Consider the following 15533-nt stretch of genomic DNA (forward strand, 5'->3'; position numbering starts at 1 on the left):
AGACACATACACACTGTAAAAACTAAAGGTGCCTCAAATATCCTTTTGGATACTCAAGGAACTTCAAAATGTATTTTAAGTGCCTCAAAGCTCTTTCTCCTATAGTGGGGTTACTGGTGGAACCATTGACAGTCTATACAGTTCTTGCAGGTACTTATAGGATCCTTTAAGCACTTTGTATTCTGTTCTGAGGTTCTGGAGTCACCTTTTCATTACTATGAGACCTCAAAGTGCTTTGGGGGAAGTTCGAGGAACTCAAATTCTATAAAAGGGTTCTTGTAAGATCTGTAAACATTTACATGGTTCCTGGAAGATCTCTTTTTTTAAAAGCCAGCATCTAGAGGAACCCAAAAGTTCTGTGAGGCCACAATAAGATGTACAGCTTTGAACATGTATTGTTATTATTATTATTATTATTATTATTAATTTATTTATTTATTATTATTTTTTTATATACTTAAGTTTGATTAAGTAGCCTATAGCCTACATAGGCATACATTTATTCTGTATATTTTATATATTTAATTTAAAGCTTAAATAATAATAATTATTATTATTATTATTATTATTATTATTATTATATGAAAAAGAAACAAGAGGAGGATAAAAATGATTATGCTGTCACGGAACTGCTGCTATTCCTCTGCTGTCATCGCTTCAGTGATCCTCGCGCTGCTCGCGCGCACAAAAGCTCACCTCATCATCATCATCATCGGATTTGAAAGTAACGGCTCCCCTCATCAAAGCCTGCCGCCGCATCCGCGGTTTGCTCGGCTATCCGTTATAAGGTTTGTAAACTCGAAATATAAACACGCAGTCTACTCACTATATGTGCAAACCAGTGGCGAGGCCAGAAATCTTTAAGTGGGTGGACCTTGGTGAAATAGGGTGGACCTCTATTTTTTTTCTAATATATATATATATATATATATATATATATATATATATATATATATATATATATATATAGAGCTTGTTGTTTATTCACTTCATTTTATTATCACGGGAAATGACGTGGATGATATGTGAATCAGTGTCCACCATTTTGCGAGCAATAAAGAAAAGTGCCACGTCGCAATATTGAAAAAATTTCCATTTTAAACCAATGAAGACGAGCCAGGAAATCACACAACCAATGTGCAAACTTTGCGTGAGAGTTATGTGGGTGAAGAAGTCTCAAACTCCAGTCAATTATTCACTACAGAAACAAAGTAAAAACCTGACTTGAGTTTTTGGCATCCGACGCTGCAATAACGGCGCATATTCCCTTAGAGATGAGAGATGACTCTAATTTATTTTCTTAATATTTCTCTTGTGGCCCATAGTAAGAAAAAAGGTTTCGTTAATTTGAGAAGTATTTCGTGTTAAACAAGTTGTTCTTTAAATGAGGAGCTATCTAATTAATATTTTATTGTCCTCGCAGCGCGTCGGTTATGCGGTGATGCGCTATGATATCGCGGGGCAAATTAATTGCAATATTAATTTAATAATAAAAGTAGCATGATAATAATAATAAAAAAAATTAATAGCCCTGCATGCCCATCCACTATATGCCACTGTGAAGGAATAAACGGCATTCGGACGCGGCATCAAATCGATTAACTGTTTTATCCAAATTCACGCACAGACCGTTCCGTGTTTACTGCAATGTCCGAGTCTCTCTTGTCTCATGTCTTTTCAGTCGGCGCAAGCAAGAAACATTTACTAGACCGTGGACTAGCTTTGACTCCCTGAACAGTGTCCGCGCAGCCGAATTTTTATGACCATGGACCGCGTGTGCATGCGTCCGAACGCGTCTTTCCGAGCTCATGGGCAAAGTTGAAAGGCCCGCGCGCTCAAGGGCAAATGAGTATCTTAGAAAGATTTGCGCGCTCAACTGTGCGCGAGACGGAGGGGAACGTGGGAAAAGAAGTCCGCTTAGGCCTTAACCGCTCCAAATTAGTGGACTGGAGCTGACGGATCACATCGGGAATAACATGGGGGGGGGCATTTGCTTGTTTGGAGAGTTACCGTCATAATGGTGTGGGGGAAGGATACTGAACCAAAGCTCGATTTAATTTAATTGTCATTACTTCATTTTTAAATTGGTTACACACAGCTGACTACCACAGAATACATTGTTACTGTTGAATAAATAGGCTAATCAATCACGGTAAAAATTAAAACAAACCGGCACACGTAGGCTATTATAAACGCGACTCATGGACGGTGACGCACGCTGCATAGAAACAGCTGCCGCCGCGACTCTGGAAAGCTGAGTTTACCGGCGCAATATAAACATATCATGTTATATGTACTTTTAATAATACATTTTTCAAATCATATATAGGCCTTCGCAACAGATATGACTATTTCCAGACCCAAGTAGTGTCTGGAAATAAAATGAAATATTCTGGCACCTTTGATTGGGTGGGCCAGCCATCAATCTGGGTGGGCCAGTGCCGCCCTGGCCCTTCTGTAGCCTCGCCACTGGTGCAAACACATACACATTATCTTCATTTATTATACAATACTATGTTTTTACAGTGTTTACCCCTTAGTATGTCGTTAAGAATGATTTAGCCGTTTTAGCTGCCATGCTAACGAATCTAATGAACTTTACGCTACAAACGGAGTTCATTGACTTATTGTCTAAGATTTTTTTTTTTTTTTAGTCATTCAACGTAATTGTGTTTTCAAATTGCCAACATTACTATGTTTGCTGATACCTGTCGTCATTGGCTTTTGTTATTAGGCATACAGAATAACACAAATGGTTAATATAGTTTTTGTTTATTTACTACAGATTCTCTCCAATAGTACCCTTTTAAAGTTCTTTACTGGCCAGTACATTTTTATCTTTTAATGTTGTGCATGGATATAATCAGCTTTGTTATTTTGTTTTCCCAGAACAACCATTTCTGAAATAATCTCGAAATGTTAGAGTACCTGAACCATGTAAGTATTGAATTACAATTTTCTGTGTGAAATTGTAGCCTATGTTTGACTGTGTACTTGTGTTTTTAACTTTACCTACCTACTGTAAATCTAATTTCAATGACAGTTTGGGAGATATTCACAGATCAAGATATACAAGGTGCTGTAATGTGGTGAGTTTTAGAAGTAAGGTTAAGGGATATTAATTTAATTTTAAGCTGCTCTTTTCCATTTATCAAAAGTGATTGGGTATAGGAAACTTCAAAATTAACTTAAAACCATTCATACACTATATTCCTAGTTTTTAGAAGTCATACAATAGCTATTTGTGATGAACAGACACAAATTTAATCCATTATTCTCTGAAAATCTTCCCTCGTGCTCTCAAATCTCATTCACGTTACTCATATAAATAATATGACAGGTATGGCATCAATGATGCTAGATGCCTTTTTTCTTATGCCTTAATCATTTGCATTTGAATTTAAGACATTTGAACTTGAAATTACATCTTCAAGTTTAGTCTTTTTTATAAAAACAAAGAAAGAAAAAAGAAAGATATTGTGTGGCTTCAGAAGACTTACAACACAACTCATAACACATGATTTGTGCACTCGTATGATACTTTTTAGGATCTTTTCTTGGACATTTTTGGAGCTTAGAATATTTATCCATTTTACATAGATTGATGCATTGAATTGAATGAGACTTGAATTGATTAATGAATGATTTACACAATTTTTTTTCTGTTTGTGTTTCATGCAATGAAATTGAACGGTGACTGCATTATGCCTGAGATCTGCTTTTGGGTTCCACAGACAGAGTCAAACAGGTTTGAAATGTTACAAGGCTGAGGAAATTATTTTAATTTTACAACTATCACTTTAATAATGTTACTAACAGTAAATTTTGTACTTTGCAGGGATCTTGGCCTAGTATACTGAAACAAAAATCCCCCTGTAGACCTGGAAATCATTGAAGTGCCTGGATCATCCACCAAAAAAGAGGAAAAAGAAGCCTAGCAGAAAACAAAGTTGCTGTACCTTTTTACTTTTCTGATTAATTACCTCAAATGTACCTTGTGAAGATTTTATTATTGATTGGATTTTATGTTGCCGCGAGTAAAGGTGCAGTCACATTTGTGACATTTCTGTGAAATCACGCAGGCAAAAAGGTCCATTTATCATTTTCAGCAATATAGTGACGTATTATATGATGGAGCTCATATAGGAGTCACTTTCAGTCAGCTTTCTGTTGGTCAAATCTGGCGAATTTGAGTAACCAACTTGGACTCATAGTGAAATTTTTGACCACACATGAAATTAATGATTGTGTGGATTTCTATTGAAATTACTGGAATTCATTTTCCAAACAGCAGCAAATTTTACTGCACCTTAAAGGGTTAGTTCACCCAAAAATGAAATTTCTGTTATTAATTACTCTCCCTCATGTCGTTCCACACCCGTAAGACCTTCGTTCATCTTCAGAACACAAATGAAGATATTTTTGATAAAATTCGGTGGCTCAGTGAGGGCTCTATTGACAGCAAGACATTTAACACTTTCAATGCCCAGAAAGCTACTAAAGACATATTTAAAACAGTTCATGTGACTACAGTGGTTCAACCTTAATGTTATGAAGTGACGAGAATACTTTTTGTGTGCCAAAAAAAACAAAATAACAACTTTATTCAACAATATCTGGTGATGGCCATTTTCATAACACTGCTTCATGAAGCTTTGAATCTTTATGAATCTTTAGTTTTGAATCAGTGGTTCAGAGCGTGTATCAAACTGCCAAAGTCAGTGGTGAACCATTGAAATTTCGAAACACTTATCACGTAATAAAGCCTCGTTTACTGAAATCACATGACTTTGGCAATTTTATATGCGCTACAAACCACTGATTTGAAACAAAAGATTTGTAAAGCTTCGAAGCTTCATGAAGCAGTGTTTTGAAATCGCCCATCACTAGAAATTGTTGAATGAATTCGTTATTTAGTTTTTTTGGCGCAAAAATAGTATTTTCATCACTTCATAACATTAAGGTTGAACCACTGTAGTCACATGAACTGTTTTAAATGTGTCTTTAGTAGCTTTCTGGGCATTGAAAGTGCTAAATGTCTTGCTGTCAATGGAGTCCTCACTGAGGCATCGGATTTTATCAAAAATATCTTAATTTGTGTTTCGAAGATGAACGAAGGTCTTACTGGCGTGTAAATGTGGTAAATGGAAGCTTAAACATGTTTGTTTAACGTGCAAGAACCAACGAGGTTCATTCTTGTGTTACACAGCACGTTTGACCTTTAGCAAGAACCAATGAGGTGGTTCGGTTGAGCTTCTGTTTTTTTTTTCGCAGATCAATGTTTACATGTGAATAAAAGCTTAAAATAAATCTGTTCACCATTTAAGCCGGGCACACATTTAATGACTAGCTAAAACATTCTAAGACTGTGCTCAACATACAGCGATTGTTTCCTGCGACTCAAGGAGATTTAAATACTTACACATGGAATTTGAACACCGACTGTAATCGCAGACTGAACGCAACTGGCTCTGACTGGACGGGTTTGAGCGCAATCAGTCATAAGTATCAATTTACATTCATAATCGGCCTTACAATCGTTAAGTGTGTGCGCAGCTTTAAAGTGATTGAGTTTATTCAGAAAATTTGGACAAAACCACTCAATTCATATGGATTATTTTTACTATCTCTTTATGAACTTTTTTAAACGTCAAATTGGTTGTTGCGTAGCTGTCAATGGAGGGACAGAAATCACTCAGATTTCATCAAAAATATCTTAATTTGTGTTCCGAAGATGAACGAAGGTCCTACGGGTGTGGAACGACATAAGGGTGAGTAATTAATGACACAATTTTCATTTTTGGGCTAACTAATACTTTAATGTCATTTTTTAAACATTGATTTATTACATGGGACATTTGTGTTTCCATGCATTTTGTTGAGATGTCTATTCTTGTATTGCCTATTGTTTATAAATGGTTGGTTATTCATGTTGCTTATGTATTACCCTATTTTTTAAATGTGTATTGATATTAAGCCTATTGCTTTTTTTAAGTGCCTTAAAGTGTATGTAATAAAATTCATCTATATGCAATAAACAGTTTTTATTTTGCATTTTGCATTTGCAGTCTTTCAATTTATTTATTATAATAGAAGTTAAGGGTAACCATAGTACCAACATGAAAATAAATTAATAATTTAAAAAAAATGAAATTTGGTTCCTGGAGGCACCCAAAGCGGTTCCACACAATGCTTCATATATGGTTCCTCAGGAAACCTGGGTGGTTCCTCAGAGAACCAGCCCTTTTGAAAGGGTGCCTAGAGGATCTACAGACGGTTCCGCCGGTGTGGCAAAGTGAAGAACCCCAAAAGGTTCCTACAGGCACCTTTTATTTTTACAGTGCAGAAACACACAATCATACATTTTTAACTGTATATATGAACTACCACTATGCTGGAATATATATATGATATATTTTAGAGCCTAGGCATGTTTCCTAGTGTTTAAATGAGTGTATTTGTGCTAGTGTGCATTTTAATAGGGGAATCCTGTCTGTAAACCATAACTTCTTGTCTATGCCTTTCTGATCTGTCGAGTTTGATCTCTCCGTAAAGCTATGGACTCGAGCTATTCACTGAGGTGGGTCACATGGCTGACATCTGCATTTTTCTATGTGTTTAATGATACTGTGAAGAAAGCACTCGATCTCGAAATCCGGGCTGATAGTCATCAAGTATGCAAATTCAGCTAGGAGAACAAACAAAGCAACTTTGCCCGCCAAATAGTGCTGCGCATCTATTGGTCGCTACAATTCAGGAGGTGTGTTAGCTTGGGTTTCCATAAAGACAACGACACACACCTTCGCTCGCTCTCTCTTCTTCTTCTCCTTTGTCTCCCGACTGACTCACGAGCACCTCGTGCACGGACGCCTCAGGTGACCGCGCTTCCCAACCACGCGCGCAGTTCGGGAGGACCACTTCCTTAGACTCTCTCTCTCTTCGGCTAAGTTACTTAAGCTTAAACCTCTTTTGAAAACCCCGCCGGAGAAACCCTCTCTGAAAGGACCAACCCAGCCAGGCGCATTGAAACTGCTACACACGGACTTGAACCAATAAGCAAGTATTATCATTTCTCTGAAATTTGTCTAAACTGATTTCTGTGCTGGCTCTCTCAAAAGGGTTTAACTGGGTAATTTGCCATTCTTTGATCATCTTTCTTTCCCTGTCTTTTCTTCATTTTCACTCTTGTGTATATATATGTGTATACCTTCTGTATATATTTTAGACGTATAATCTCAGTCATAGCTGCATATATTAAACACTTTAATTCATGCTCGATTGTTCTGTTCGTTCTTTCAACTGAAGACCAAGTCACTTTAACGTTTTTCGATCGCTTTATGCTTTGATGCTATAATAGCAAGTTATTTTCATGGCCAGAGAATAACTCTGTTTATAATATTCTGTGAGGGACTTAGTTTGCTGGACAAACGAACAGTTTCTCTAAATAATTATTAAACCAGAACTAATCATATATGTAATTGATTATAATTCGTTGTAATTGATTCACAATATATGTTTAATTCCCCGTTGGGTCGATATATGAATCATAATTTATTCATAACCTTATGAATTATTATATTCATATTTCATCCATAAATTTGTTAATAACCGCTACATTCGTTACAATTACATTAATGTTTTAGTTTATTATAAATGCCTGTCAGTACCAGAAAGTACATTTCACCATATTTCAAAGACAATAGAAATAATTATGTAATTACATAAGTCCTATACTCTACACTCAATGTTCAGCTAATTACACTTAATATAAATGCAAAAATACAATTTTTTTAAGAATGTTATTTTTATAAGTACTCTTTTTTTTGTGTACTAAGGCAAGGAATACATCACAACTTCTTTTAAAAAGCAAAAAGAAATCTGTGACTCATTTCCAAAAGAAAACAATATAGTGTCCTGTAGTGCTGACCTTTAACTCTAGATCCTGCTGCCTGAAGGGATCAATATTATTCGTATCACACTCTGGGACCTGGAAGATCTTGATTTTGTACTTGTCAATCTCTGTCAAAATCTATGGAAACAAATGCAATACACTTGTTCAGATAGTAGATCTGGTTATTTTTGTTGACAATGGAAGTCATGTTCTCAAAAATATCTATGATACACTTTTGAAACATCTTTTAATATACTGTATGTAGGCTTTCTCAGATTGTCAGTACATACTCATTCTCACCTTGGCTTTCATATTGCGTGTCTCTTTTGGAGTGAGGCTGTCTGCTTTAGCCAGCACTGGCACAATGTTGACCTTCTGATCCAGGGCCTTCATGAAGTTCACATCAATTGGTTTGAGACTGAGAAAGCACAAAGGGCATTTGTTAACTGACTTAACACATGACGGTCTCATCTCTGCAGTATATTTTTATGGTTGTTGAAATCCCAAGACAGAAATAACCACAAAACCTGTGTTGAGAAGAGGTCTTACCCATGGCCATGAGGTGAGATGAAGTACAGACAGCAGTGCACTCTGTTGTCCGTTATGTTTTTACGGTTCAGCCCGATCTCATCTCTGCGGTACTTCTCCATCTGCTGGTCGACATAATAAACTGCGGCCTTCCAGCTGCAAGCAAAACCATGTCTAAATACCTTTTAGAATGTTTCATAATTCCTTTTAACAGGACCCAAGTAACTAAGAGTAAAAGTAGGAAAAATAGAGCATAATAATTCTTAAAAAGCATTTTCAACTCAATGCATAACATGTCAAAATATTTGAAGAATTGCTTTCTTATTTAAAAAAAAAACAAACATTATTAATAGCACTAAACTATGTTTAAATTAACACACTCACATGAGATGTAGACTCTAGTCACATAGCCTAATATAAGCTCAAATGATGACCTGAATTTTATACCAGAAACCAGTGTTGGGGTAATGCATTACAAGTACCACAAGTTTTGTAATCATTACTTTTTTCAAGTAACTAAAGTAATGCATTACTTTTAAATGTAGAACAAAATATCTTACTTTTCAAATAAGTAACGCAAGTTACTTTGTTTTCCCATTTACTGACTGAAAGCTCTCCTGTCCCCGTGTTGAAAGAAATTGTGAAAAGGTTCAGAGGCATTGTGTGCGCTTCGGAAACATGACGGTTATTGTAGTTCTAATCTAAATGTGAGGAGGCATTTACTCATCTCACTTGGACGAAAACAGATTCAGTATTCCTCAAAATGAATAAAAACAGCAAAATGCAAACTCAGAATATTAAGCAAACCTGCAATAATTAAATATGTTACTTAAATTAGACAAATATACTTTATGTATTTAATCTCACTTTATGAACCAATATCTTTGCTGCTGTTCTTTGATGATCCAATTCAACAATACTAATAAGCAAAAATAACTTTAGATAAGCATCACATTTGTGTTTCTTTTTTTTTTTTTTCTTTTTTTTATTGCTGAAGTAAGAGTGTTGATTCAATTAACTTCTCCTTTATCATATTCTTCTGCAATCCAGAATGGGAGCCAAGCTGAAAGGTTTGTTTGAGCTGCGCCCTCTACCGTACAGGTGTGAATTTGCATTTCCTTCAGCCTGAGGCTTGTTCATTTCACATTTTGTGCGAAAGAAAGGGCCTTTACATTTGTCAAAAATAGAACTTTTTTATATATATATATATAAAAAACAAGCATGCCCAGCCCAGATGAGAAAAAGACATAACTCATTACATTACATTAAAATGAACACAATTAGTTACTTTTTTAAGGCAGTAACGCAATATTGTTATGCATTATTTTTAAGTAACTTTCCCTAACACTACCAGAAACACCATTTTATTGGACAGTTTCACTTGGGGAATAAATTAATCATTAAATACGTTGCTGTTGCATGATGCTTCTACACCCCTCAGTATAAGCTGAATATCAACAACTGCAGCATAAACAAAAAATGACTGAGTGCACCTTTAACACTTAAGTACCTTTCATTATTATTAATGGCATCTCCAAAACCAGGGGTGTCGATAACAGTGAGCCTTAGATTTACTCCCTCTTCAACAATGTCAATGGTACTTTTTGTTATTGACACTGTCTGAGCTATCTTCTCTGTGAGAAAGAAATGGATAAATTTCACAACAGATCTTTTCTGCATTATTTTTGGATGCTTTGTCCTTAATTGCTTTTATAAGAAGTATGAATACAATTGTTGTTGAGTAATGTTAAGTGTACCTGAAACATCAGGAATGCATCTGTCCATATAGAGGTTTGTGAGGAAAAGGCTGTTGACAAGAGTGGATTTGCCTAAGCCAGACTCACCTAAACATACAAATTTTAAGATTAAAATTTTGTTAAATATGAAACGTTTTTAAAGGGTTAGTTCACCCAAAAATGAAAATTATCCCATGATTTACTCACCCTTACGCCATCCTAGGTATATATATTACTGTCTTCTTTCAGACGAACACAATAGGAGATGAATTTAAAAATATCCTTGCTCCTCCAAGCTTTATAATGGTTGTGAAGGGGGGTCACATTTTGAAGCCAAAAAAAAAAAAAATGGATCCATCCATAATAAAAGTAATTCATACAGCTCCAGTGGGTTAATAAAGACCTTCTGAAGTGAAGCAATCCATATTTAAAACTTTATTAACTATAATAACTATAATAACGGCCGTACGCATAGATTTGCGCCGGAAGAGCAACCTCTGACCCGACGAATGATGCAATGACGAACGCAGAACCCTGTCAAAGCGGTGTCCGCAGAATAATATAGGGTTCATAGACAATTGGAAAAGTTTTTGGGGGAGACCTGACCTGTTAAAAAGAGATGGTATCCATCCCTCCTGGGATGGTGCCACTCTTCTCTCTAGTAATATGGCACATAGTCTTAGAGCTGAAGCATGACAAACCGGGGCCCAGGTCAGGAAGCAGACAGACTGGCTAAACCGACCGTATGCTAGCTGTCTCACATCACAAAAGTCAGATAAATACCAACACATAGACTCTTTCACCTAGATATCATCACATAGAGCAGGGGTCTCCAATCCTTCTCCTGGAGGGCCACTGTCCTGCAGAGTTTAGCTCCAACTTGCCTCAACACATCTGCTTGGAATTTTCTTGCCTATAGTAAGAACTTGATTAGCTGGTTCAGGTGTGTTTAATTAGGGTTGGAGCTAAACTCTGCAGGACAGTGGCCCTCCAGGAGCAGGACTGGAGACCCCTGACATAGAGACTGTGTCTGTACCCTGAATGAATAAATACAAAAAAATCCCAAACCCATATGAGAGTAAAAATTTAATTGATGTTCAACAAATAAAAAACAGATATCATTCTGATGAACAAATGATAAAGCTCGGTTTGCTTAATATTAGACCCCTTTCTTCAAAAGCACTTATTGTAAATGATATTATCACAGACAATAATCTAGATGTGCTGTGTTTGACAGAATTCTGGCTAAAACCAGATGATTACATTACTTTACATGGGTATTATCGACACGAGCCACATCGGAAAGGCAAAGGGAGAAGTGTTGCTGTAATTTATAGTAATATCTGCAGTATTACTCAGTATTACTTAGTCTTTCAAATATAATTCCTTCAAAGTGATGGTGCTTTTTGTAACGTTATGTAATGTAAAGTGACAAATCCCATTTGACATTTGTGTTGGCTACTGTATACAGGCCACCAGGGCATCATGCAGACTTTATCAAAGAATTTGCTGATTTTCTATAGGAGTTAGTACTGGCTGCAGATTAAGTCCTTATTGTTGGTGATTTTAATATCCATGTAGATAATGAAAAAGACGCATTGGGATTGGTATTTACAGACAATCTAAACTCTATTGGAGTTAGACAACACGTGTCAGGACCCACTTATTGTCATTATCATACTTTAGATCTTATATTGTCACAGCAGTAGTGACTTTATGAACTTCTTTACTTGCAAGATTGATAATATTAGAGAGAAAATTATAACCATGCAACCGTCTATTACAGTATCGTATCAGACAGTACATTGTATTGTCCCTGAGGAAAAATTCCATTCATTAGCTGCTTTAGGAGAGGAAGAATTGTCTAAACTTGTTAAATCATCAAAATCAACAACATGTATGTTAGACCCTATACCAACTAAGCTATTGACAGAGGTCATCCTCTTCTATCGTTAATAAATCTTTATCACTAGTATACGTACCGAAAACTTTTAAAGGGGTCGTTCGCCCAAAAATGACAGAATTTTCATTTTTGGGTGAACTAACCCTTTAAGCTGGCTATTATTAAACCTCTTATTAAAAAAACACAACTTGGTCCTAGAGAATTAGTCAATTACAGGCCGATCTCGAATCTACCTCTTCTATCAAAAATAATAAAAAAGGCAGTATCATCACAACTATGTTCCTTTTTAGAAAGAAATGGTATCTGTGAGGATTTCCATTCAGGCTTTAGACTGTACCATAGTACTGAGACTGCTCTCATTAGAGTTACAAATTATTTGCTCTTATCATCAGATCTTGGTTGTATGGAATAATTCCATGTATTGGAATTGCATTGGCATGGTTCAAATCATACTTATCTGACCGTTATCAGTTTGTAGTAGCAAACAAAGAGATGTCATACTGATCACAAGTTCAAAATGTTCAGTACTGGGATCAGTACTAGGATCTAGGATCTGGGATCAGTACTAGGACCGTTGCTTTTCACTCTGTACATGCTACCCTTGGGAGATATCATTAGGAAGCATGGCTTTAGTTTTCACTGTTACGCTGATGATAGTCAGCTCTATATTTCTTTGCGCCCTGATGAAACTTACCAATTCACAAAATTAACGGAATGCACAGCTGATAAAAAAAAATTGGATGACCAGTAATTTCCTATGACTAAGTTCAGAAAAAGAGATTCTATTTATTGGACCAAAAACTTCAGCACATAATAACCTAGAATACTGTTAACAGTTGATGGCTGCTCTGTTAAGTCTTCGTCATCAGTTAGGAACCTGGGTGTGCTCTTTGATGCCAATCTCTCATTTGAAAGCCACATTTCTAGCATTTGTAAAACCACATTCTTCCATCTTAAAAATATATCTAAACTACGACATATGCTCTCAATGACAAATGCGGAACAGTTAGTTCATGCGTTCATGACCTCAAGGCTGGATTACTGTAACACTCTACAGAGTGGTTGCCCTGCTCATTTGATAAATAAACTACAGCTGGTCCAAAATGCAGCAGCTAGAGGGTAACACTTTAGAATACTGATCCTTCATTAATGTATAACTACACAGGAACAAATGAGTAATGCATTATTAACACTCTAGTAACTACCATTAACTAACAAGTAACTGATGAATGAATTAGTAAGTAATAGTGCTCAGTTAAAGGTGGTTGTTCACTATTAGCTAATCAGTAACTACTGTTTTTTTCATACCTCCCAGAGAACTACTAAGAACTACAATATACATGTTCGTAATTAATGTGAATAATCAATAATGTATAATTAATTCTAGAGTAAAGGCCTTGGTAACCCACTAGTAATGACTGAAGTATTACCAAATACTTAAGAAGGAATTACTAATTATTTGGATCAGTATTCTAAAGTGAAAAGCATGATAACTCTATAGTAACTACTGTAGCCATTGTAAACTTTTGAGGTTTTTGTAAAGTATTGGATAGTAATAAGTCAAGAGTTACTATATAACTCTAAAGTAACTACTTCTTATTTGGATCAGTATTCTAAAGTGAAGATCATGGTAAACCACTAGTAATTACTTAAGTGTTACCAAATATAACATAAGGAATTACTGTACAAAAACATCAAAAGTTTACAAAGACTTCAGTAGTTACTAGAGAGTTATCATGTTTTTCACTTTAGAATACTGATCCAAATAATTAGTAATTCCTTCTTAAGTATTTAGTAATACTTCAGTCATTACTAGTGGGTTACCAATGCCTTTACTTTAAAATTAATTATACATTATGTATCATTCATGTTAATTATGAACCTGTATATAGTAGTTCTTAGTAGTTCTCTGGGAGGAATGAAAAAACAGTAGTTACTGATCTAGTTAATAGTGAACTACCACCTACAGCTGAGCACTATTACTTACTAATTCATTAATCTGAGTTTATTGTTAGTTAACAGTAGTTACTAGAGTGTTAATAATGCATTATTCATTTGTTCCTGTGTAGTTATTCATTAATGAAGGATCAGTATTCTAAAGTGTTACCCAGCTAGAGTTCTTACTAGAACCAGGAAGTATGACCATTAGCCCGGTTCTGTCAACACAGAACACAGGCTCCCTATTAAACATTGTATAGATTGTAAAATCTTGCTAATTACTTACAAAGCAATAAATGGTTTAGCTCCCCAGGGGCCGGTTGCACCAGCTTTGCTTAAGTTACAACGTATCCTAGTTTTGACGTATAAATGGGCATAAAATTACAACTTACGCACCACTAAATATTTTTGTGTTGCACCATTAAATTTAGTTGAAGCGTAACTCTATGTATACACTAAATATTTACGGAAGCCTCCTATCAGGAGTAATGGTTGGAATAAAATAGCAGACTGACTGAACTACATCAATAAGCTCTTGTTTTACCTGAGAGATTTCATTCTGTACACATATATGATGCTGCTGACATTTACACCCTCTTACATTTTAAGAAAGAGAACATTATGTGAAAAGATTACTTTGTTAGCCACTCTTCAACACGAACCTGTCCTAAACAGCACGCCGCTGTGTGCATCGGTCCCATCACTCCGTGTTGTGCATGTCAAACAAAATCAGTCATAATCAATAAATGTCATTTCTTATGTTTGTTTTTTTTTGTATCAGCATTTATTTATTGATCCTTATTAATTTCGTTTCAAATACAGTTTCTGAATGTTATTTACATATAAAAACATTCATAATTAAGTAGTAGGCTATTATATTTAATGAAAACTTATTTTTACTGTTAGCTACATGAGGCAAAATAAGTCAGAATGAAGGATAAACTGAAATTCACAGAATTTCAACAACTTCTGCTCATGTATTTGAAGGATCACTGAGGGTAAACGTCATATTGAGGGTAAACGTCATATTATGCGACTACGCATTACTTTACGGAGACCTTACGAGCTACTAGCTACATTCTGCCTTAAGAACAAATGCAAACCGAATAAAGTACAGAGTTAGTTACAAACTAGTTACTAAGCCTCTGGTGTGGACTTTAAGTTCCAATTTAAGAAAGAACTTATGAACGGCTGGTGCAACCCTACCCAGTAGTCTACCTGAATTAGCTCTTAACACATTATAGTCCTTCACGTCTATTGCGATCTCAGAATTCTGGCCAGTCGATAATACCTAGAATATCAAAAATCAACCGCAGGCAGTAGATCATTTTCCATTTTAGCACCTAAACTTTTGAACAGAGTTGAAAATAATCTCTTTGATCCCTTTCAATCTGGTTTTCGCCCCCTCAATAGTACTGAAACTCCACTTGTAAAGGTAGTGAATGATCTACTACTTTCTGGTGACTCTGGTTCTCTGTCTATACTTCTGCTACTTGACCTCAGCTCTGCCTTCGATACCGTCTCCCATGAATTACTT

The 15533-nt window shown here is 35.7% G+C and overlaps 1 protein-coding gene and 1 long non-coding RNA gene across 4 annotated transcripts in view; one reads left to right on the top strand and one right to left on the bottom strand.

Annotated features, from left to right (window-relative positions):
• septin4a (septin 4a) overlaps positions 1 to 15533 on the bottom strand; it is a 67052-nt gene that overhangs the window by 44582 nt on the left and 6937 nt on the right. For both annotated transcript variants that reach the window (XM_048167166.1, XM_048167165.1), the window contains exons 6-10: positions 10177 to 10263; positions 9930 to 10053; positions 8441 to 8575; positions 8192 to 8309; positions 7928 to 8029 (exon numbers count right to left, since the gene is read on the bottom strand). In XM_048167166.1, coding sequence (XP_048023123.1) covers positions 7928 to 8029; positions 8192 to 8309; positions 8441 to 8575; positions 9930 to 10053; positions 10177 to 10263 — 566 coding nt within the window. The remainder of the gene's footprint in view (positions 1 to 7927; positions 8030 to 8191; positions 8310 to 8440; positions 8576 to 9929; positions 10054 to 10176; positions 10264 to 15533) is intronic.
• Positions 170 to 4368, top strand: LOC125253259. Of its 2 annotated transcripts, XR_007181395.1 has the most exons (4): positions 170 to 788; positions 2786 to 2798; positions 2890 to 3748; positions 3839 to 4368. It is a non-coding gene; the product is annotated as an uncharacterized LOC125253259 (long non-coding RNA). The 2 variants fall into 2 exon arrangements; XR_007181396.1 differs by lacking the exon at positions 2786 to 2798.

This window comes from Megalobrama amblycephala, linkage group LG18 (genome assembly GCF_018812025.1).
Source record: "Megalobrama amblycephala isolate DHTTF-2021 linkage group LG18, ASM1881202v1, whole genome shotgun sequence".
Taxonomy (NCBI): domain Eukaryota; kingdom Metazoa; phylum Chordata; class Actinopteri; order Cypriniformes; family Xenocyprididae; genus Megalobrama; species Megalobrama amblycephala.